The following is a 22475-nucleotide window of genomic DNA, read 5'->3' as shown; positions in this document are numbered from 1 at the left end:
GGTTACAGGCCCTCAGGTATCAACCAGAAGGACCCAGACCACTATTGGTCTAATACTAGTAGTACTGGATCAAACCCCAGCTGCCTGGGATAAGATGTGGTGCCCAAGAGCAGCAAATTCCTAAAACTTCAGGAAAATGTCTGTGTGTGATATATATGAATATTAACATTATGGACAAATGAATCAAACCAATGAACCATGATGTTGAATATGTATGAGAAATATAAGTATGATTTTAAGTGCCTCATTTGCTGACAGGAAACTTAGGTAAAATTGGAACCTTAACTCAGGGCGTGCTTGGCCTAGGACTGCCTAAATTCCTACCCTTTTTCACTAGCAGCTCCCAACAAAAACACCATCCCGCTTCCACCACCCCAGTAGCATAGAATTTTAAATGTAATGCATCTTCCCAAATCGCCCTTACTCACCTTGCAGTTTCCCATAAGCTACCAGGGATCCACTAAATGTGACCCCTCCGATGAAGGTGCCCAGGTAGGCGATGATCTTGGTGAGGTTGGCAGACGGGTCGGTAGCAAAGTGAGGGTACTCGATCATGTACTCTGCCACGCAGGTGAGCACTGCAGCCAGACCCACCAGGCTGTGGAAGGCAGCTACCAGTTGGGGGAGGTCGGTGATCTGGATCTTCCTAGCAATACCCAACCCTGGGGGGCAGAGAGGATGACAACCAGTCAACACACGCACGCAGCAGGGTTTCCACTAGGAACATTTGGCAGTGGACAATGTGAATTTACCAGATATTCATAATCATTGGGTGCGTAACACATTAGGGCGGTCCAACCACAGTGCTCAAAATCACATATAGATTATTGTAATTCATTCATAGAAATTAGCCTGTAAAGTTGTAATAAAATAAAGTAGAACGATGTTCTTATACCAACATGACAGGATTTATTGAAAAGCACAACATTGCCCGTTGCGTCTTCATCCCTGAAATAAAAGTTATATAGAAGGGAAGAACAGAAGGAATCCAACTTTTGTCAGATTTAACTTTTCGTAGCAGGTTAGGAGAATTAGGTTAAGGTTAGGAAAAGGGTTAACTAAAATGCAAAATGTTTTTACTTTTGACATAAATTTGACAAAAGCTGGATCCCTTCTAGTCATGACTGGGCCCGGCTCGCTTCACTCCCCATTCCTGCTGTGATCGAAATCACAGCAGTGGAAGGGGACACTTGGCAACCACAAAATTAAGAAATTATAAAACTGATGTTGGACAATCAAATTCGATATGTAAATAAACAAAATTAGTTAAGGCTGGTTCATTGAGCGAAAGCTTATTTTACAATGCTCCTGTGAAACGAGGCCCGCCACCATGCATTTATGAAAGCACGTTTCCAAAGCTCAAATTATAGCTCATTCTTTTTACAGTTCTACTGGATGATATTAATAAATGTGATGTTTATTTTGATAGCAATTTGAACTATCGTGGGGTCGTGGCTCATGTCATGTCTGATTTAGGTGGCTTATTGAGAACTTTCCTACTAATAGGCAGTTGGCTGCCGAGTGATTACAACATTGTAACTTTCCGATTTGAATAGTTAACAACAATGTTTCATTTCCAAGAACAACTGAATAAGCTCAACTGATATGAACCAATTGCACATGATACCAGTGGCGACCCGTCATTCAAGGCTGGTGGGTCAGAGCCCCATCTGTTTTGAGCCCCACCTGTTTAGCTAAAATAAATAAATATAAATAGCTTTTTTGCCTGTTATTTTGGCATTAATACCTGTCACATATCAGTTTGCAAACAATGTAAAAAAAATAAAAATAATAATTGTTGAGTTAATAAATCCACACACAAACATGGTCTCTTTGTTACTTTCTAAGGCAGGTCCATGCAGATTTATTTTGTGATTCACAAAAAAAAAAATTTGCATCTTCAAAAGTGGTAGGCATGTTGTGTAAATCAAATGATACAAACCCCCCCAAAAAATCCATTTTAATTCCAGGTTGTAAGGCAACATAATAGGAAAAATGCCAAAGGGGGTGAATACTTCGCAGCCACTGTATATGCCACCTTTATTTATCCTATAGTTCTGACTTGGTGTGCATGGAGAATACTGTAGTAGTTCATTTCAAAAGTGCTGACTAAATAGTTATATTGACTACGTCCGTCTTAACTCACTCATTGTCTTCATCGAAAGTACGGATTGCCTCTTATCCGCTCATTGTTCCCTTATGCCAAAAGGTTTGTACAGGTATATCTCAATTGTCAGTAGAAACCACATTTGTTTAAGCAAGTCAGCCATATCAGCTATGTTTTTTTTTAAGGCAGTAAATTAGGCTGAATGAAGTGTTTCGCTGCCAGACAAGGCTCTGCTGATAGCCAGGACTACTAGTGGTAAGGATTCACTCCAAGGTGCTGAAAAGAAAGCTCTGCTGTTGGGACAGATTTATGTAGGCCCTAACAGTTTGTGGGCACAATTTGTCACAGTTCAAATGCAATTAATGTATTGTTGAGTTTGCCCAACCAAGATTTACATGCTAAAATCACCACTGCAAGATACACATCATTACTCTACTCTATCAATCCATTACAAATCTTTATACTATATTTGACACGGGGGCAGCTTATGTTGATCTTGCCTCAGGCAGCAGCAAATCATTAGGACCGGGCCTGATGAACACAATAATTTGCCTCTAATTTACTTGCATTTGCGGCAGACCTTGCTAGGCCTGCTCAAATTTAAGTCAAAACTGTCCAACTCCCTGGATCAACATGTGATGCACATCAGCCTCATTACGTTGTCCCTCAATAAGGCGCAATCTGGAGGTCATCTTTACTCTGTTTTAGAGAAAGAATCCCCTCTCAGCAGGCACATTAGAAATGTGGATAATCAACTCAATCTTTGCTGTCCTTTATGGGTAGTAAAAATAGAAACACCCAAACCTAAGCATCTTGAGGATTTATTATCCTATGAAGCATATTTGCCTTTGAAGTTGGAGAAAATCGACTGGTATTTCCATCAATGAATAAAAAGCATTATTTTGCAATGCATTTTTCTTCTCCCGGACAATTTGGCCGGCAACAATTTTATTTATCGGCTAAAGGAAACCCTGAACACATGCAATCACACGAGCCAACACACACTAAAGGATTGCTGGGAAATGGGTCATCCTGTGGCACAGGTGTTGCTGATGAGGGTTGTTTGGGGGAAATTCCTTGTTTGTGAGTGCACCTCAGTGTGTGTGTGTGTGTGTTCTTCTTAAAGCCCTGTAGACATGGGAGAGGTTAACAAGAGCATCTGGAACAGGGCTAGGGTCTGAATCGATGGTTTAGTCTAGGTTCCAGCTTGATTCCAGGAAAAATGTACCATGAAGATGGACGCAGAGCTCCAGAGGTCTGCTGGGTAATACTGGTGATTCAGACATAATGGTGACCATTATCTTGGCACCACTGTAGTACAGCAGTTGGAAGCAGACCACCACATGAGGACTACAGACCGCCACCTGCTGTTAGACAATATGTTCAGACAGAACATACAAATGGCAGACAAATTTAATTTACTGCCACACACTTACCAGCGGTGCCACCCACAGCCATGGCGGCACTCATCTGTGCCAGGAGTTCCGGGGTGGGCTTCAGGAAGCCCAGGGTGGCAGCGATGCCCCCCGCCACCCCCATCATACCCAGGGCATTACCCAGACGGGCAGTGGACTGGTTAGACAGACCAGCCAGGGCTCCCACACAGCACATACCAGAGCCCAGGTACATCATCTACAGAGAAAGGGATAAACACACAGCTGCATGTTCAGGAGGGCACACTATACTATAGCAAAAAGTATTTTGCAATTCTAAATTGGACAAGTCTAGGTAATGCATGCCTGTTTAACTCTAGTTTTCTGCCTACTTAAAGGTGTACTATGCAGAAATGTTAGAACCGGAAGCTTAGAAATAGCGCACAAAGAACAGATATACTGCTTCTTAGACTTGCTTTCAATAAAAATGACAGATCTATAACACACATTTCTATGTTTATTTGGTCAGGTCACCCAGAAAGTTACATATTGCAGCTTTAACAACCTACTGAACACAACTACTAAACCCGCCACTGGTTTGGGGGTTAGGTGATGCTCACCTGTTCAATGTTGTAGCCAGCATGCATGGCAACTCCATAACCCCCAACGAACACCCCGGTGGGCAGTAAGTAGAGATAGTTGTATTCTGGAGGGTCAGTGGGACGCTTGAACATGTCCAACATCTTCTTGGTGACCAGGAAACCACCTGAGAGAGAAAGAGAACAAACCCCGTCAAACTCAACCTGGTAGACAACGGTCTGCACATGCGCTCTTTGCAACCGCTTGGCATCTGACCACAAGGCATTACAGCGGGTAGTGGGTACGAACTCCCTGCCATCCAGGACCTCTATACCACGCAATGTTCAAAGACTCCAGCTACCAAAGTCATAGACTGTAATCTGCTGCCGCACGGCACCGATGCACCAAGTCTAGAACAGGACCCTTAACAGCACTACCCCAAGCCATAAGACTTCTAAATGGTTAGTTAACCAAATAGCTACCTGGACTATCTGCATTGACTCTTTTCTATTGACTTATCACATATGCTGCTGCTCCAGTTTATTATCGGTTATTATATTCCTAACTATACACAGTGTACAAAATATTAAGAACACCCTTCCTAATATTAAGTTGCGCACCCTCCTTTTGCCCTCAGAACAGCCTCAATTAATCGGGGCATGGACTCTACAAGGTGTCGAAAGTGTTCCACAGGGATGCTGGCCCATGTTGACTCCCAATGCTTCCCACAGTCGTGTCAAGTTAGCTGGATGTCGATTGGATGGTGGACCGTTCTTGATTCACACAGAAAACTTGTGTGAAAAACCCAGCAGCGTTGCAGTACTTGACAAATTCAAACCGGTGCACCTGGAACCCACTACCATACCCCGTTCAAAAGGTAGTTAAATATTTTGTCTTGCCCATTCACCCTCTGGCACACACACAATCCATGCGTCAATTGTCTCAAGGCTTGAAAATACTTAATTAACTTGTCTCCTCCCCTTCATCTACATTGATTGAAGTGGATTTAACAATAGACATCAATAAGGGATCATATCTTTAATCTGGTCAGTCTCATGGAAAGAGCAGGTGTTCATGTTTTGTCCACTCAGTGAACATACATATCTACCTCAAATACCTGGTACCCCTGCACAATAACCTGTGTATATAACCAAGTTATGGGTACTCATTGTGTATTTACTACTACGTGTTCTACTTTTTTATTATTTCTCTATTTTTTTCTCTCTATTTTTGGGAAGGGCTCGTTAATAAGCATTTCACTGTTAGTCGACACCTGCTGTTTACGAAGAACGTGACAAATACAATTTGACTTGAATGCTTTAGGCATAACAGGGTGAAGACCGTAATATTTCAAATATTATTTATTGCACTCTTATTTGAGTAAGTCATTAAAACTGCACACACAAGGTTAATATAGTGGTCAGGGGTTTTCTTGGTGGGGTCTCTCCCGATATAAACGACCAGACGGAACACTTCATTCTGTTGGGGCGGATCACGTTACGTTCCTCTGAGTTCTCTTCAACCCCACTACACCCAGACAGGTTATACACTGGCTAACATCTGTCCACTTCAGCTGTATGGGCTAATTTTAGCCCAGCCCAGACCTCAATCACTTAAACACACAAATAATAAAATAAAATAAATTCAGACTAAGGCTTAGAGTCAATACATTCAGATTCAAGAATGAAAAGGGCAGGTATTTAAGAAAAGCAAGCGCAGGATTTTTCCATGCTCCCACTATAAAAACACATGGAAATACAAAAGACTCTGGCTAGAGCCAGAGGAAGAAAAAACTATTCCTCGACCCCTGTCGTATAAGGAGCAGGTAGTCTATAAATTTCAGAGCTAGTTTATGGAAACTAATATTGGAGGGTCATTTTTTGTGTATTCACTTGACAATATAAAACTTGTAGAAGAAGGGGTAGGAAAACAGACGGTGGAATGTCAGTTTTGATGTTTGTTAGGGTTTATGGGTGGCGCGGTAGACCACTAAGAAATGTTGCGTGTGGAATGGAAACCGACTGGACCATTAAACTGAAATTAAACATCTGCTCTTTAAATAAAATAAAATACATACATACATACATACATACATACATACATACAGAGGTGGACTTCAAGCACGGTGGAACACATGCACAAAAGAGATCTGAGAGTTATTAACTGGTTATTACAGCAAATGGCAAAAATCTGCCATAATGCCCCAGTAACAGGGCTTTAAATCCCTGCCATGACCTTTGACCCTGCTAAGTAATCTGACCTATCAGAGGGCCCTCGCACACACAGACCTTTGGACCTCTGCAGCTTTTGTCTTAGTGGCTGTCTAGAATCATGCGACTTTTCTGAAACTACCGTTAGTGACATTCCCTCATTTCTTCTCAGCAGAGCCAGACTAAGCCTGGTTTATAGCATGTACGGTGCTCTTTTGAAGATAACTCCGTAATTTCCAGTTCAGGTGTGTGGAATTCCTTATTTCCCACCTGAAGTGAGTCAGGGAACGTGTGCTCTCACCTAAACCATGGACTAATTAACTTCTTGGTGACAGGGGGGCAGTATTGAGCAGCTTGGATGAATAAGGTGCCCAGAGTAAACTGCCTGCTACTCTATCCCATATGTATTAGATAGAAAACACTCTGAAGTTTCTAAAACAGTTTGAATGATGTCTGTGAGTATAACAGAACTCATATGGCAGGTGAAAACCTGAGACAAATCCAACCAGGAAGTTGGAAATCTGCGGTTTGTACTTTCATTTAAGTGATTGCCTATCCAATATGCTGTGTCTATGGGGGCAGATTGCACTTCCCAAGGCTTCTAGCAAATGTCAACAGTCTTTAGAAAGTTGTTCGAGGCTTCTATTGTGGAAGGTTGTCGAATAAGAGCGGGCGTCCTGTTCCTTCTTTTTCCTCTGTAATGAATACGCTTATTGAAGATTTACTACAAAAATACCCTAAGGATTGATTGTTAACATCGTTTGACATGTTTCTACAAACTGTAATGGAACTCTTGAATTTTCGTCTGGATTTTGCGCTCGCGCATTGTGTCTTTGGAAAACTAAACTAAACGCACAAACAAAACAGAGGTATTTGGACATAATCGAACAAAAACATTTCTTGTGGGAGTCCTGGGAGTGCATTCCGACGAAGATCAGCAAAGGTAAGTGAAGATTTATAATGCTATTTATGACTTTTGTTGACTCCACATTTGGCGGGTAACTGTATGGCTTGCTTTTGTGGCTGAACCGGTTCTCAGATTATTGAATATTGTGCTTTTGCCATAAAGCTTTTTTGAAATCTGACACAGCGGTTGCATTAAGAACAAGTTCATCTTTAATTCTATGTTAAAACATGTATCTTTCATCAAAGTTTATGATGATTATTTCTGTTATTTGATGTGGCTCTGCAATTTCTCCGGATGTTTTGTAGGCATTTCTGAACATGGCGGTTTTTGGATATAAATATGAACTTGATCGAACAAAACATACATGTATTGTGTAACATTGAGTCCTGGGAGTGTCATCTGATGAAGATCGTCAAAGGTTAGTGATTCATTTTATCTATAGATCTGCTTTTTGTGACCTCTCTTTGGTTGGAAAATGGCTGAATGCTTTCTGTGAATAGTTGCTGACCTAACATAATGATATGTTCTGCTTTCGCCAAAAAGCCTTTTTGAAATCGGACACTGTGGTTGGATTAACGAGAAGTGTATCTTTACTTGTAAAATACTTGTATGGTTGAGGAATTTTAATTATGAATTAAAAAAATTGAATTTGGCGTCCTGCAATTTCACTGGCTGTTGGCGAGGTGGGACGCTAGCGTCCCGAACGATCCCAGAGAGGTTAACTGTCACAAGTTAGGAAGAGGGCACAGTGGAGAAATAGCCTTACTTCACCTGCCACGATGCTCTACCAGTTTTTTTAATAGCTAGTCAAATGAAATAAAATGTCCCTAAAGGGTCTGATATCCTTGGCTCTAACATATTCGAAGATCTTATATATGGGGGGCGAAGGGGATACAATGTTGAGGTAATTGAAGCTCAGTTTGTCTGCTCCATTCACTGTCTTTTTTCACAGTTACTGTCTGGTTTAGTCCAAAGAGTCACTCACCAGCGATGTTGACTGAGGAGATGAAGGCAGCCGCGACAGCCAGGGTCTCGGCAGAGGAGGAGGGGGCGTAGCCACCCCCCATGAGAGACAGACCGCCCACAGCCGTCAGACCTGGGGAAAAAAAATAAGAAAAAAAGCTTAGATCACATGGCAACCCTTTCCATTCTGATCTTTTGCACAATTGGCAAAAAAAAGGAGGATCAGAATTGGGCTATCTGTGTAAACAGCCTTAGACCCACATGTGTTGAACTGATGACAAAATAACAGTACAAAACAAACAATTATTGATTACAGTTTACATAGACAAATACATTTAAACAATTAGAGTTTCACAATTCCTGACATTTAATTCGAGTAAAAATTCCCTGTCTTAGGCCAGTTAGGATCACCACTTTATTTTATGAATGTGAAAATGTCAGAATAATAGTAAACGATTCATTTAAGCTTTTATTTATTTCATCACATTCCCAGTGGGTCAGACATTTACATGCTACCAAATACTAATTGAGTGTATTGCCTTCAAATTGTTTAACTTGGGTCAAACTTTTCAGGTAACCTTCCACATGCTTCCCACAATAAGTTGGATGAATTATGGCCCATTCCTCCTGACAGAGCTGGTGTAACCGAGTCAGGTTTGTAGGCCTCCTTGCTCGCACACGCGTTTTCAGTTATACCCACAAATTGTCTATAGGATTGAGATCAGGGCTTTGTGATGGCCACACTAATACCTCGACTTTGTTGTCCTTAAGCCATTTTGCCATAACTTTGGAAGTATGCTTGGGGACATTGTCCATTTGGAAGACCCATTTACAACCAAGCTTTAACTTCCTGACTGATGTCTTGAGATGTTGCTTCAATATATCCACATAATTTTCCTCCTCATGATGCCATTTATTTTGTGAAGTGCACCATTCCCTACTGCAGCAAAGCACCCCCACAACATCATGCTGCCACCCCCGTGCTTCACGGTTGGGATGGTGTTCTTTGGCTTGCAAGCCTCCCCCTTTTCCTCCAAATATAACGATGGCCATTATGACCAAACAGTTCTATTTTTGTTTCATCAGACCAGAGGACATTTCTCCAAAAAGTACAATATTTGTCCCCATGTGCAGTTGCAAATTGTAGTCTGGCTTTTTTATGGCGGTTTTGGAGCAGTGACTTCTTCCTTGCTGAGCGGCCTCAGGTTTTCAAATCAAATCCAATTTTATTTGTCACATACACATGGTTAGCAGATGTTAATGCGAGTGTAGCGAAATGCTTGTGCTTCTAGTTCCGACAATGCAGTAATAACCAACAAGTAATCTAGCTAACAATTCCAAAACTACTACCTTATAGACACAAGTGTAAGGGGATAAAGAATATGTACATAAAGATATATGAATGAGTGATGGTACAGAGCGGCATAGGCAAGATACAGTAGATGGTATTGAGTGCAGTATATACATATGAGATGAGTATGTAAACAAAGTGGCATAGTTAAAGTGGCTAGTGATACATGTATTATATAAGGATGCAGTAGATGATATAGAGTACAGTATATACGTATACATATGAGATTAATAATGTAGGGTATGTAAACATATTAGGTAGCATTGTTTAAAGTGGCTAGTGATATATTTTACATCAATTCCCATTATTAAAGTGGCTGGAGTTGAGTCAGTGTGTTGGCAGCAGCCACTCAATGTTAGTGGTGGCTGTTTAACAGTCTGATGGCCTTGAGATATAAGCTGTTTTTCAGTCTCTCGGTCCCAGCTTTGATGCACCTGTACTGACCTCGCCTTCTGGATGATAGCGGGGTGAACAGGCAGTGGCTCGGGTGGTTGCTGTCCTTGATCATCTTTATGGCCTTCCTGTGACATCGGGTGGTGTAGGTGTCCTGGAGGGCAGGTAGTTTGCCCCCGGTGATGCGTTGTGCAGACCTCACTACCCTCTGGAGAGCCTTACGGTTGTGGGCGGAGCAGTTGCCGTACCAGGCGGTGATACAGCCCGACAGGATGCTCTCGATTGTGCATCTGTAGACGTTTGTGAGTGCTTTTGGTGACAAGCTGAATTTCTTCAGCCTCCTGAGGTTGAAGAGGCGCTGCTGCGCCTTCTTCACGATGCTGTCTGTGTGGGTGGACCAATTCAGTTTGTCTGCGATGTGTACGCCGAGGAACTTAAAACTTACTACCCTCTCCACTACTGTTCCATCGATGTGGATAGGGGGGTGTTCCCTCTGCTGTTTCCTGAAGTCCACAATCATCTCCTTAGTTTTTTTGTAGTTAAGTGTGAGGTTATTTTCCTGACACCACACTCCGAGGGCCCTCACCTCCTCCCTGTAGGCCGTCTCGTCGTTGTTGGTAATCAAGCCTACAATTGTTGTGTCGTCCACAAACTTGATGATTGAGTTGGAGGCGTGCGTGGCCACGCAGTCGTGGGTGAACAGGGAGTACAGGAGAGGGCTCAGAACGCACCCTTGTGGGGCCCCAGTGTTGAGGATCAGCGGGGTGGAGATGTTGTTGCCTACCCTCACCACCTGGGGGCGGCCCGTCAGGAAGTCCAGTACCCAGTTGCACAGGGCGGGGTCGAGACCCAGGGTCTCGAGCTTGATGACGAGCTTGGAGGGCACTATGGTGTTAAATGCCGAGCTGTAGTCGATGAACAGCATTCTCACATAGGTATTCCTCTTGTCCAGATGGGTTAGGGCAGTGTGCAGTGTGGTTGAGATTGCATCGTCTGTGGACCTATTTGGGCGGTAAGCAAATTGGAGTGGGTCTAGGGTGTCAGGTAGGGTGGAGGTGATATGGTCCTTGACTAGTCTCTCAAAGCACTTCATGACGGAGGTAGTCGTTTAGCTCAGTTACCTTAGCTTTCTTGGGAACAGGAACAATGGTGGCCCTCTTGAAGCATGTGGGAGCAACAGACTGGGATAGGGATTGATTGAATATGTCCGTAAACACACCAGCCAGCTGGTCTGCGCATGCTCTGAGGGCGCGGCTGGGGATGCCGTCTGGGCCTGCAGCCTTGCGAGGGTTGACACGTTTAAATGTTTTCCTCACGTCGGCTGCAGTGAAGGAGAGTCCGCATGTTTTAGTTGCGGGCAGTGTCAGTGGCACTGTATTGTCCTCAAAGCGGGCAATAAAGTTATTTAGTCTGCCTGGGAGCAAGACATCCTGGTCTGTGACAGTGCTGGTTTTCTTTTTGTAATCCGTGATTGACTGTAGACCCTGCCACATACCTTGTGTCTGAGCCGTTGAATTGAGATTCTACTTTGTCTCTATACTGACGCTTAGCTTGTTTGATTGCCTTGCGGAGGGAATAGTTACACTGTTTGTATTCGGTCATGTTTCCAGTCACCTTGCCCTGATTAAAAGCAGTGGTTCGCGCTTTCAGTTTCACGCGAATGCTGCCATCAATCCACGGTTTCTGGTTTGGGAATGTTTTAATCGTTGCTATGGAAACGACATCTTCAACACACGTTCTAATGAACTCGCACACCGAATCAGCGTATTCGTCAATGTTGTCGTCTGACGCAATACAGAACATATCCCAGAACATATTCCACGTGATGGAAGCAGTCTTGGAGTGTGGAAACAGATTGGTCGGACCAGCGTTGAACAGACCTCAGCGCGGGAGCTTCTTGTTTTAGTTTCTGTCTGTAGGCAGGGATCAACAAAATGGAGTCGTGGTCAGCTTTTCCGAAAGGAGGGCGGGGCAGGGCCTTATATGCATCACGGAAGTTGGAATAGCAATGATCCAAGGTTTTTCCCGCCCTGGTTGCGCAATCGATATGCTGATAGAATGTAGGGAGTCTTGTTTTCAGATTAGCCTTGTTAAAATCCCCAGCTACAATGAATGCAGCCTCTGGATATATGGATTCCAGTTTGCAAAGAGTCAAATAAAGTTCGTTCAGAGCCATCGATGTGTCTGCTTGGGGGGGAATATATACGGCTGTGATTATAATCGAAGAGAATTCCCTTGGTAGATAATGCGGTCTACATTTGATTGTGAGGAATTCTAAATCAGGTGAACAGAAGGACTTGAGTACCTGTATGTTGTTATGATCACACCACATCACGTTAACCATGAAGCATACGCCCCCGCCCCTCTTCTTACCAGAAAGATGTTTGTTTCTGTCTGCGCGATGCGTGGAGAAACCAGCTGGCTGCACCAATTCCGATAGCGTCTCTCCAGTGAGCCATGTTTCCGTGAAGCAAAGAACGTTACAGTCTCTGATGTCCCTCTGGAATGCTACCCTTGCTCGGATTTCATCAACCTTGTTGTCAAGAGACTGGACATTGGCGAGAAGAATGCTAGGGAGTGGTGCACGATGTGCCCGTCTCCGGAGTCTGACCAGAAGACCGCTCCGTTTCCCCCATTTACGAAGTCGTTTTTTGGGGTCGCCGGCTGGGATCCATTCCGTTGTCCTGGGTGAAAGGCAGAACACAGGATCCGCTTCGCGAAAGTCATATTCTTGGTCGTACTGATGGTGAGTTGACGCTGCTCAGTAGTAGTTCAGTAGTTCTTCTCGACTGTATGTAATGAAACCTAAGATGACCTGGGGTACTAATGTAAGAAATAACACATAAAAAAAACAAAAAACTGCATAGTTTCCTAGGAACGCGAAGCGAGGTGGCCATCTCTGTCGGCGCCGGAAGTCAAGATATAGTCGATATAGGACTTGTTTTACTGTGGATATAGATACTTTTGTACCCGTTTCCTCTAGCATCTTCACAAGGTCCTTCGTTGTTCTGGGACTGATTTGCACTTTTCGTACCAAAGTATGCTCATCTCTAGGAGACAGAAAGCGTCTCCTTCCTGAGCAGTATGACGGCTGCGTGGTCCCATGGTGTTTATACTTGCATACTATTATTTGTACAGATGAACGTGGTACCTTCAGGCATTTGGAAATGGCTCCCAAGGATGAACAAGACTTGTGGACGTCTACAAAAAAATGTCTGGGGTCTTGGCTGAAATTTTTTATTTTCCCATGATGTCAAGCAAAGAGGCACTGAGTTTGAAGGTAGGCCTTGAAATACATCCACAGGTACACCTCCAATTGACTCAAATTATGTCAATTAGCCTATCAGAAGCTTCTAAAGCCATGACATAATTTGATGGATTTTTCAAAGCTGTTTAAAGGCACAGTCAACTTAGTGTATGTAAACTTCTGACCCACTGGAATTGTGATAGATTATTTCACTTATAATTCACTGTCTGTAAACAATTGTTGGAAAATGTACTTGTGTCATGCACAAAGTAGATGTCCTAACTGACTTGCCAAAACTATAGATTGTTGAACAAGAAATTTGTGGCATGGTTGAAAAACGAGTTAATGATTCCAACCTAAGTGTATGTAAACTTCCGACTTCAACTGTATGTACCAAATTGCCTTGTCAGACAAAAACAGCTTAATTACATTTGAAGTGCTGTGAAGACAGGTATGTTTTACACATTAGAGCACAGCTGTACAGCTTAATGTGGAAATTGTCAGAGCACAGAGGGAATCCTGATCACTATCAGCCCTATATTGACTTACAAATGCTGCCTGCTATACTGTAGTGAACACCACAGCAGGCTCGTCAGAGACCGAGCCAGCAGGCTCGTCAGAGACCGAGCCAGCAGGCTCGTCAGAGACCGAGCCAGCAGGCTCGTCAGAGACCGAGCCAGCAGGCTCGTCAGAGACCGAGCCAGCAGGCTCGTCAGAGACCGAGCCAGCAGGCTCGTCAGAGACCGAGCCAGCAGGCTCGTCAGAGACCGAGCCAGCAGGCTCGTCAGAGACCGAGCCAGCAGGCTCACAGTCATGCGTTTGTTTCTGAATGACTGGGTGAGATTTTCCTGGCTGTCCCTTTCTGGAACTACACAGTAACAATTAGTCACAGACAGACAGACCAGGGGTTGAATTAAAAGGTGCATTGCACACTACCTCAGTGTCACAGGAAATGCATACAGCAGGCAATTAGGTTAGAAAATTCTATTTACACACTCAAAAAGCAAGACATGCTGTTCACTCACACTATCCTAGACACGTCGCCTACAAGGTGAACTTTGAAACCTTTATGCCATCAGATACCCACCTAAAGTTTCCCTCCCTTGAAAAAGAGGGTGATTTACTCCACCCTCAATGTGAGGTTACATTTGGAAGGGGCGTCATAATCAGGCCATTGAGATCACAGACATAGGCTACCTAACCAAATAGACACCAATACTACCTACCTCCTGCTGACTTATCAAGACAGCTCTTAGATAGTCAGCCAGTGATATCTATGTTGATCACATAAACCCACACACAATAGAGATGAGGTCCCATGAGAGGTGCATAACATCTCACCTAGAGCAGACTTCAGAAAGGACAGACTTTTTCCAATTGTGAGTCAATAGTTTCAGGTAGATTAAAGAGACTGTCAAGAGACTGGAGGATGGCGCCATAACTGCCATTGGGCAAAACCAAAGGTTCCCTATCAAAAGTAACCCAATGCTCTAGACGGAGTGACACCCACTTCTCTTTCCCTCATGAGAATACGAAATTCTAAATTCCATTATGCTTCACTAACGTCTCGGGCTCTTTTAACTTTTTTACATTTGGCACAACAGTAAGAATTCCAATGGCTTCAAAGTTTCCACTTCTTTGAATGACCAAAATAAAAGGCATTGTTTAGGTAATGCCAAATATGCGGGGAACACACCCAAGAGTGTGTTAGGATAGAGACTGACTAGGGTGGGGAGGGTGTGTGTGTAGTAGTGATGGGAGGAAGAAAAAAATCATAGCTACATATTGCAATATTCTTTTTCGACAATATAGCGTATTTGACTCCTTTTAGTCATCCCTAATGTAGGTAGCTTACCTAGCGGTAGTTGGTTGTGCCAAAACGCTGATATTTTTCATCGTATAGCTTGTTCTCCTTTTTAAAATAGTTAGCCAACATGTTTTCGGCACTTTTATTTCCCTGACTTATCAAAACTAGTTCTCATGCTCTCTCGTCTCTCTGCAGCAGACATCAGTGTTGTGTTCGAGACCACCTAAAGCAAAACCGATTCAAGACCAAGACCGAATCGAGTCAGAGTCAAGACCGAGAGGGGGACGAGGAGTCTGAGACAGAGTCAAGACCAGAAAATTGCGAGTCCAATTCAAGACCATTATTGTAATTTTGTCAAGTCACCACTATAAGAGTTCAAAATGTCCAGTATTTCTGTGTTCATATTTCAGGAGAACATATGGATTCTTTAGACATTCAGAATGGTGAAAAAAATGCATGCTGAGGGCAAATAGAGCCACTTTACAAGTTGTTACTAACCCAAACACAGTGGGGAACAACAAGGGCCTTCTAGCCCATCAGGGAAGAGCTAAGGATTTATAAAATAATACAATAATAATTTCAATGATGTTCTGCTTTATTAATCCCTTCAGTTTTTGTTGGAAAGGGTTAACTAACACTGGAGAAAAAAAGATCCAAATCAGGATTTGTTTTGGTGGTCTCTGGGGAGATAAATCAAGCTAGCTAAATCAGCCATTGACTAGGCCATCTGCCATTGAACTGTATTTGGGCCAAATTTTGGAGTGACAGCAGAATCAACCAATCCCATTTTGACTTGTAATGGGTGGCACCGTTTTTACAAAAACCTTCTGCCTTCTCCAAGGCCAACAGGTCACTGCACAATAGTGAGCAGTAGTTCTCACGGTCTAGCTAGCTTTTGTTTTAGCTTAGTTTGCAGTTTCAAATTATCATCATCTGATGAGGAAAACTGTGTTTATTGCAGCTTGGTTGCTATTGTTAGCCATCTCTTTGAAAATAACTTGTGTGTGAAACATTGTTGCATTTAAATTAAACTTTAGATCACCGGTTACTTTGCGTGCTGAACATTAATATGTTTTTTGCAAGGGGAAGTAATAGTTGTCCATTTTGATTGGGAAATGCTTAGCCTAATGGTTGTGTTTTTGTATTCTTAGGACTGGGACCTACTGGCCTTTTATGTGAGTGAATGACTGCTTATCCTTAAACCTCATGCTGTGTGTGACTGATTTCTTTCTAGCAGCCCTATGTGTCTCACTAAAAGTGCACTCTCCTACATTGAGAACACTGGTATTAAGGTCACTGTTGGTGATAGTGAGGGCGTTAGGCTACCATAAGTTGCGTAAGCAGTACAATTGTAGTTGTTGGCAGCATTATCTGTGTGGGTGTTCTCTCTGTGTGAGTGGCAGCCTGATGCTCGAATCCGCCTCAGGGCTGTTTGATTCAGTTGGGGGCATTAAGTGATGCTATGTTTCTGTTTGCTACAACGTGTTGGACAAATTGTTTTCCCCACTGAAGGCCTAAGTCCAATAGCCACAGTTCGCCACTGCACAAAACATGTCTATAATAAATATAAAGACTGTTACAATTCCTCCCCGTCTCCCCTTACTAATAGTGAGCATGCAACTTTCAAACAATTCCCCCCACTCTTCCCTACCAGGGAATCAAGGAAATGCTATAGTAATGTTACGAGTAAAGTAGGAGGCCCAAGATTCAATAGGCGATAAGATGTTTCATGAAAGGAGTGTATATATTTGGCCTGGCGCAGCAGTTTTATGCACTGACTGAATGGAAGCTGATAATTACTGTATGATTTTTTTACTCCGCTGGTATCGGGAAGAAATTACGAGTTCTCACTGACCAGTTTAGAGCAATACAACACTGGCAGACACCGTGAGCAATATCTTTGGAACATCAAATCGCAATACAATTGCAGTAATACATATAGCATTGTGAGAATCACAATACTACCATACCAGCATCTAATTACCGTGAACACCTCTACAACACCATTCTGTATACATCTGGCCCTTCCTTGGACACTGTGCTAACAAACCTCCAAATGAGCTTCAATGCCATACAACACTTCTTCTGTGGCCTCCAACTGCTAGTAAAACTAAGTGCATGCTCTTCAACCGATTGCTGCCCGCACCCTCCCGCCCGACCAGCATCACTACTCTGGATGGTTCTGACTTAGAATATGTGGACAACTACAAATACCTAGGTGTCTGGTTAGACTGTAATCTCCCCTTCCAGACTCACATTAAGCATCTCCAATCCAAAATTAAATCTAGAATCGGCTTCCTATTTCGAAACAAAGCCTCATTCACTCATGCCAAACATAGTCAGATTTACGAGGGTATCCTACAGATCCTTAACTTCGACAATGTCATTTACAAAGTAGCCTCCAACACTCTACTCAGCAAACTGGATGTAGTCTATCACAGTGCCATCCATTTTGTCACCAAAGCCCCATATACTACCCACCACTGCGACCTGTAGGCTCTCGTTGGCTGGCCCTCGCTTCATATTCATCACCAAGCCCATTGGCTCCAGCTCATCTATAAGTCTTTGCTAGGTAAAGCCCCTCCTTATCTCAGCTCACTAGTGACCATAGCAACACGCACCCATAGCACGCGCTCCAGCAGGTATATTTCACTGGTCATCCCCAAAGCCAAAACTTCCTTTGGCCGCATTTCCTTCCAGTTCTCTACTGCCATTGACTGGAACGAATTGCATAAATCACTGAAGCCTTATCTCCCTCTAACTTTAAGCATCAGCTGTCAGAGCAGCTTACCGATCACTGTACCTGTACACAGCCCATCTGTAAATAGCACACCCAACTACCTCACCCCCATATTGTTACTTAACCTCTTGCTCTTTTGCACCCCAGTATCTCTATTTACACATCATCTCCACATCACTCCAGTGTTAAAGCTAAATTGTAATTATTTTGCCTCTATGGACTATTTATTGCCTACCTCCCTACATTTGCACACACTGTACATAGATTTTTCTATTGTGTTATTGACTGTACATTTGTTTGTGTAATTCTGTTGTTGTTTTTGGTCGCACTGCTTTGCATCATCTTGGCCAGGTCGCAGTTGTAAATGAGAACTTGTTCTCAACTGGACTACCTGGTTAAATAAAGGTGAAATAAAATTTAAACAATACTATCTTATCGTGAGATCCCTGGTAATTCCCAGCAATAACATGCAGAGTGTGGCGTAATAAAGCAGTCGACAGGAACTGTGCAGTAGGTCCAGGGAGATAATTGCTACATTGGATGCCGCCATCACGCCTTCTCTGAAGTTGGCATCTGTGGCGACATGAAGGGGGCTTTAATGTTGGGCCACCATGGGCTCATTAACAACCAAGTCTTTCCTGGTTCCTGGACCCAGACCCTGGTCGTGACCGACTGTCCTACCGCCGAAGGGAAGAACGAGGAAATGCTTAACAGAGTACCAGATACCACAGCCAGCTTGTCACTTCCGCCCTTGTCAAGAATAATCAACATGCTGCAAACGGACACACACCCTCTCATGTTAATGAAGTAGTTGTGGAGGGTGAGAAAGAGGTTAAGGGGCAACTCATAACCAGGGATGCAAACTGGGGAAGGCCCAAAAAGGTGACACTTATTTTTTGGTTTGCACTGAAATTCCTGCTAGGGGGATTAAACTAATTAAACAAAGAATAGGATCTACAGGATCAGTCTCTGTGTAAAATAAGTGCTTCATGTGAACCTAACTCACAGCTAAAAATTATAAAGAAAGCAATCCAATGTTATTTGTAGCCTAGACTTTACTGCAAAATGACACTCAAGTCTTGAGTAAAAACAATACACTAATATTGCAGTTAGCCATGATAGCCTTTATAATAGAAAGCTTGTGACCACACACATAAATATTGCACTTGGGGGAAAAACATCTTAAAGTAGAAATAGAATGAAACAAACAGGCATTCTATTTTTGCACTATTATATAGTGGCCACTACAGACATCGAACAAGTGCACAAAAATAACTTTCACTGAGTAAAAAAAACATGTGTTACTGTCAAGTTCAAGTTCAACAATTTGCTATAGTATTAACTGGTATACGACTCCTTACTGTTCCTCAAGTTATAACGCATTAGTTTCTTACTGGACCCTGGCAATGTGTGTGAAATGTTAACTAGCTTACAAACTAATGTTTTTCCGCTACCGTATGTGGTTCATTTTCAGAATGAGAGAATTAGGTGAAAATGAGGCGTTGCTTGTTAAAAAAGTGGATTCAGGGATCAAGTGTGGCTGGAGCTGGGCCTGGCTGAACTGAATGCCACTATAGAGGTGTAAGGAACACAACACACTTCCCTCTTTCTCACTTTTGCTGGCACATTGTAGAACCGATGTTCACAGGCAGAAAGTGTACAATGTAATAATGTGCAGTGTAGCCCAAAGATTTTGTTTTTGTTGTGGTTAGGTTACTAATGTTAGCTCATCTGATGTTGTAACGTTAGCTGTCTAACATTAGCTAGCTAACATTAGCTGTCTGACTAATTTTCACATCATTAACTCAATTATTTGATCAGATTTGGCTAATGTTGCTCAACATTTCTCTGGCTAGCTACGGAGAATTCGATCCAGCTAGCAAGATAACGTTACTTCTTAAGGATCGGCGTACTCAAGATCGCAAATTTTAGAGAAACAACAAATGTCGGTAGATATAAGTGTCTTATATCAGCTGAAAGCTTAAATTCTTGTTAATATAACTGCACTGTCTAATTTACAGTAGTTATTACTTTGAAAATGCCATGCTATGGTTTGAAAGCTACTAACAACAAAACACTTTCTTTGTGATAGGTTTCATAAATCCACCTCTGAAGGTCAAATGTGTACTTACATTCTGAAATCTTGCTCTGATTTATCATCCAAAGGGTTCCAGAGATAACATGAAGTGTTAGATGCATGTTTTGTTAGATAAAATCATTTTTTCCATATCCTAAAAAGATCCAGAGAGCATGCATGACTGATTTTGTACTCAATTTGCAAAGAAAGGAATCTGAAAATCTCACCCTAAACGTGGTTTCAACGAGTCAAATCATGTTCATATATATTCCTCAGAGAACCTAGAAGGTAACAAGACTTATTTGGTCAGAGAGCTACGCCTCCATGGCACGCCAATGACGCGGGCGGTCATCACCCAAACGACTGTATCTTTGTCAAATAAGCACCAAATCGGGGTCAAACAACAATAGCTAGATGAGCTGGGCCTTACGGGAGTAGTCATATGTAGCTACTAACCTTGTACAACAGCATGCCTTTTCATTTTGGAAAAAATAAGGATATTCAGAGTTATGAAGTTATGATGACTGGTTGTTTTGCAAATGTTGAACTTATACGGTAACTAATACTTGGAAAGCTAAATCAACGTCCAAGTATACAGATTTGACGATATTCTTGCAGAAAAACAGAATATGAATGTCTCCTTCTTGATTTGCACAAATACACCTGGGGACTTCATACTAAAAATCTTGTTGTTCACTCATTTTTCAACTTATCCATCTGAAACTTTGCACATACACTCCTGCCATCTTGTGTACACTATCATAATTACTTCCATAGTGATGGCTAGAACTGGGACCTTTCTCTTACATTTCAAAGATGGTGGTAGAAAAAGACAGGTTGGTATTTTCTTCTATCAAATCTATTGTGTTATATTCTCCTACATTCAATTCACATTTCCACAAACCTCAGTGTTTCCTTTCAAATGGTACCAAGAATATGCATATCCATGCTTCAGAGCCTAAGCTACAGGCAGTTAGATTTTGGGAATGTCATTCAGGCGAAATTTAAAAGTGTTAAAAAATTAAAAAGGAGACTATCCTTAAGAAGTTTAACAATGCTAATATTTGTTCCACCACACTTTCTCCATCACCTCAAACTTTACAAATGCCAGGAGTTTTTCCGTTACAGCTCATGAAGTATTCTTCATCACCTTCTCACCCCCGTCTCCGTGGTCAGGCTTCTCACCTAACGCTAGCTCTTCGTTAACTGGCAAGCTGCCTTTCCAGAGTGTGCGCTGATGCTGTAACTAGTAAGTTGGTTGTCTCTTCTTCAATCGTGTGCTGCGCTGCATTCTGTTATGTAAACAATTGGCTGAGCCTTGGATACAGCAGTTAGTATTGCGCCAAACGCACATCACTCATTTGCTCACAAAAAATGTTCTCATCCGATCTACAGGAATCACGTAGGTCACCCATTTTGGATTCAAAACGGCGAATATCGCCGAAAGGTGACTAGTTTGCGTCCCTGAATAACGCCACAGACATCAGTGCACAAATGAATGTCTTCTTCATCTAGGACAGAGTAATGATCAAATGTCTTGTCAGCATTATCAAAGCATTGAGTTACCATTTTATCAGCCTAATAATCAGTTTCTATTTTATTTACAGACAAAGAAATATTCAATTACAGATTAATCTACTATAATCTATTAGCCTATATTCAGAGTGGAACCTGAGACCTATGCTTTTAGTTGCTTGAAGCGGATCTCAACTCTGGAGTAGAAGCGTTTTAAATCATCCAGACTACAAGGATCATGAATCATTTCCTGTTCCCTCCAGGTCTACCTCATCACCGAGAAGAGAGGACCTGCAGGTGTGGAGGTAGAGGGAGATTTAACCTCCACGTCTGCAAGAGAATCTCCTCTGGACAGCATGCTTTTTATGTACTAGTAAATCAAATTAAAAACATCAGAGTTTAAAAACTGGATTTATTCTCATTTGAAGCCAAATCCCAAGTGATGTAATGTAGGCATATATGCATTTTTATCAGTTGGTTTACCTCCCTTCATGTCTATAAATACATCACTAAATATACTAAAATAATGACTTGCCTATGTTTAGTCTTGCCTTTCGTGAACTAACACTCACACCCAACTTTCATATTTATTTATACTTTTTTTCTACTAGCACTGACTTTGCTGATAGCTACTTGGAGGAAAAATGTGTTCTATGACAGATGTGTTGTTGTCCCACCTAGCCATCTTAAGATGAATGCCCTAACTGTAAGTCGCTCTGGCTAAATGACTAAAATTTAAATATAAAATGTAGTCTTCTTTGCACTGTGTCCATTTCATTAATAGAAGTCTTCATAAACACTCACCAGAGATGGCGTTGGTGACGGACATGAGTGGGGAGTGAAGGGCTGGGCTCACCCCCCACACCGTGTGGTAGCCCACAATGGTAGCCAGGCCGAAGATGGTCACCATCTGAGTGAAGGCTGCATTGGGCGCAGCTAGGCCCAGGCCTAACATGGTGCCAAGACCTGAGAGGGGCAAAGGGTTCATAAATAACTTTACACTAGCTCATGCTACATATCTAATGTCCATATGTAATATAGATAAGGGCTTTTTAACAACTCAAATGCAAGCAAAACAAATAAAATTATAATCATTGATCGTCATAAGGTGTTGAATTGAATTAGGCCATGTCCTATGAGGCACACTAGACATTATAGAGTAGAAATGCTGACTCTTTTTTTTTCTTAAGTGAGGACAAGAGACAG

At 42.3% G+C, this 22475-nt stretch overlaps 1 protein-coding gene across 3 annotated transcripts in view; it reads right to left on the bottom strand.

Annotated features, from left to right (window-relative positions):
• The window catches only part of nnt (nicotinamide nucleotide transhydrogenase), a 71329-nt gene that overhangs the window by 25167 nt on the left and 23687 nt on the right, over positions 1-22475 (bottom strand). For all 3 annotated transcript variants that reach the window (XM_020485025.2, XM_020485022.2, XM_020485024.2), the window contains 5 exons: positions 22074-22235; positions 8162-8272; positions 4101-4246; positions 3544-3739; positions 429-662 (listed from right to left, as the gene is read on the bottom strand). In XM_020485025.2, the coding sequence (XP_020340614.1) occupies positions 429-662; positions 3544-3739; positions 4101-4246; positions 8162-8272; positions 22074-22235 (849 nt within the window). The remainder of the gene's footprint in view (positions 1-428; positions 663-3543; positions 3740-4100; positions 4247-8161; positions 8273-22073; positions 22236-22475) is intronic.

This window comes from Oncorhynchus kisutch, linkage group LG6 (genome assembly GCF_002021735.2).
Source record: "Oncorhynchus kisutch isolate 150728-3 linkage group LG6, Okis_V2, whole genome shotgun sequence".
Lineage (NCBI taxonomy): Eukaryota > Metazoa > Chordata > Actinopteri > Salmoniformes > Salmonidae > Oncorhynchus > Oncorhynchus kisutch.
Note: the sequence above shows the minus strand (reverse complement) of the source record. Positions and strands in the feature narration are given on the sequence as shown.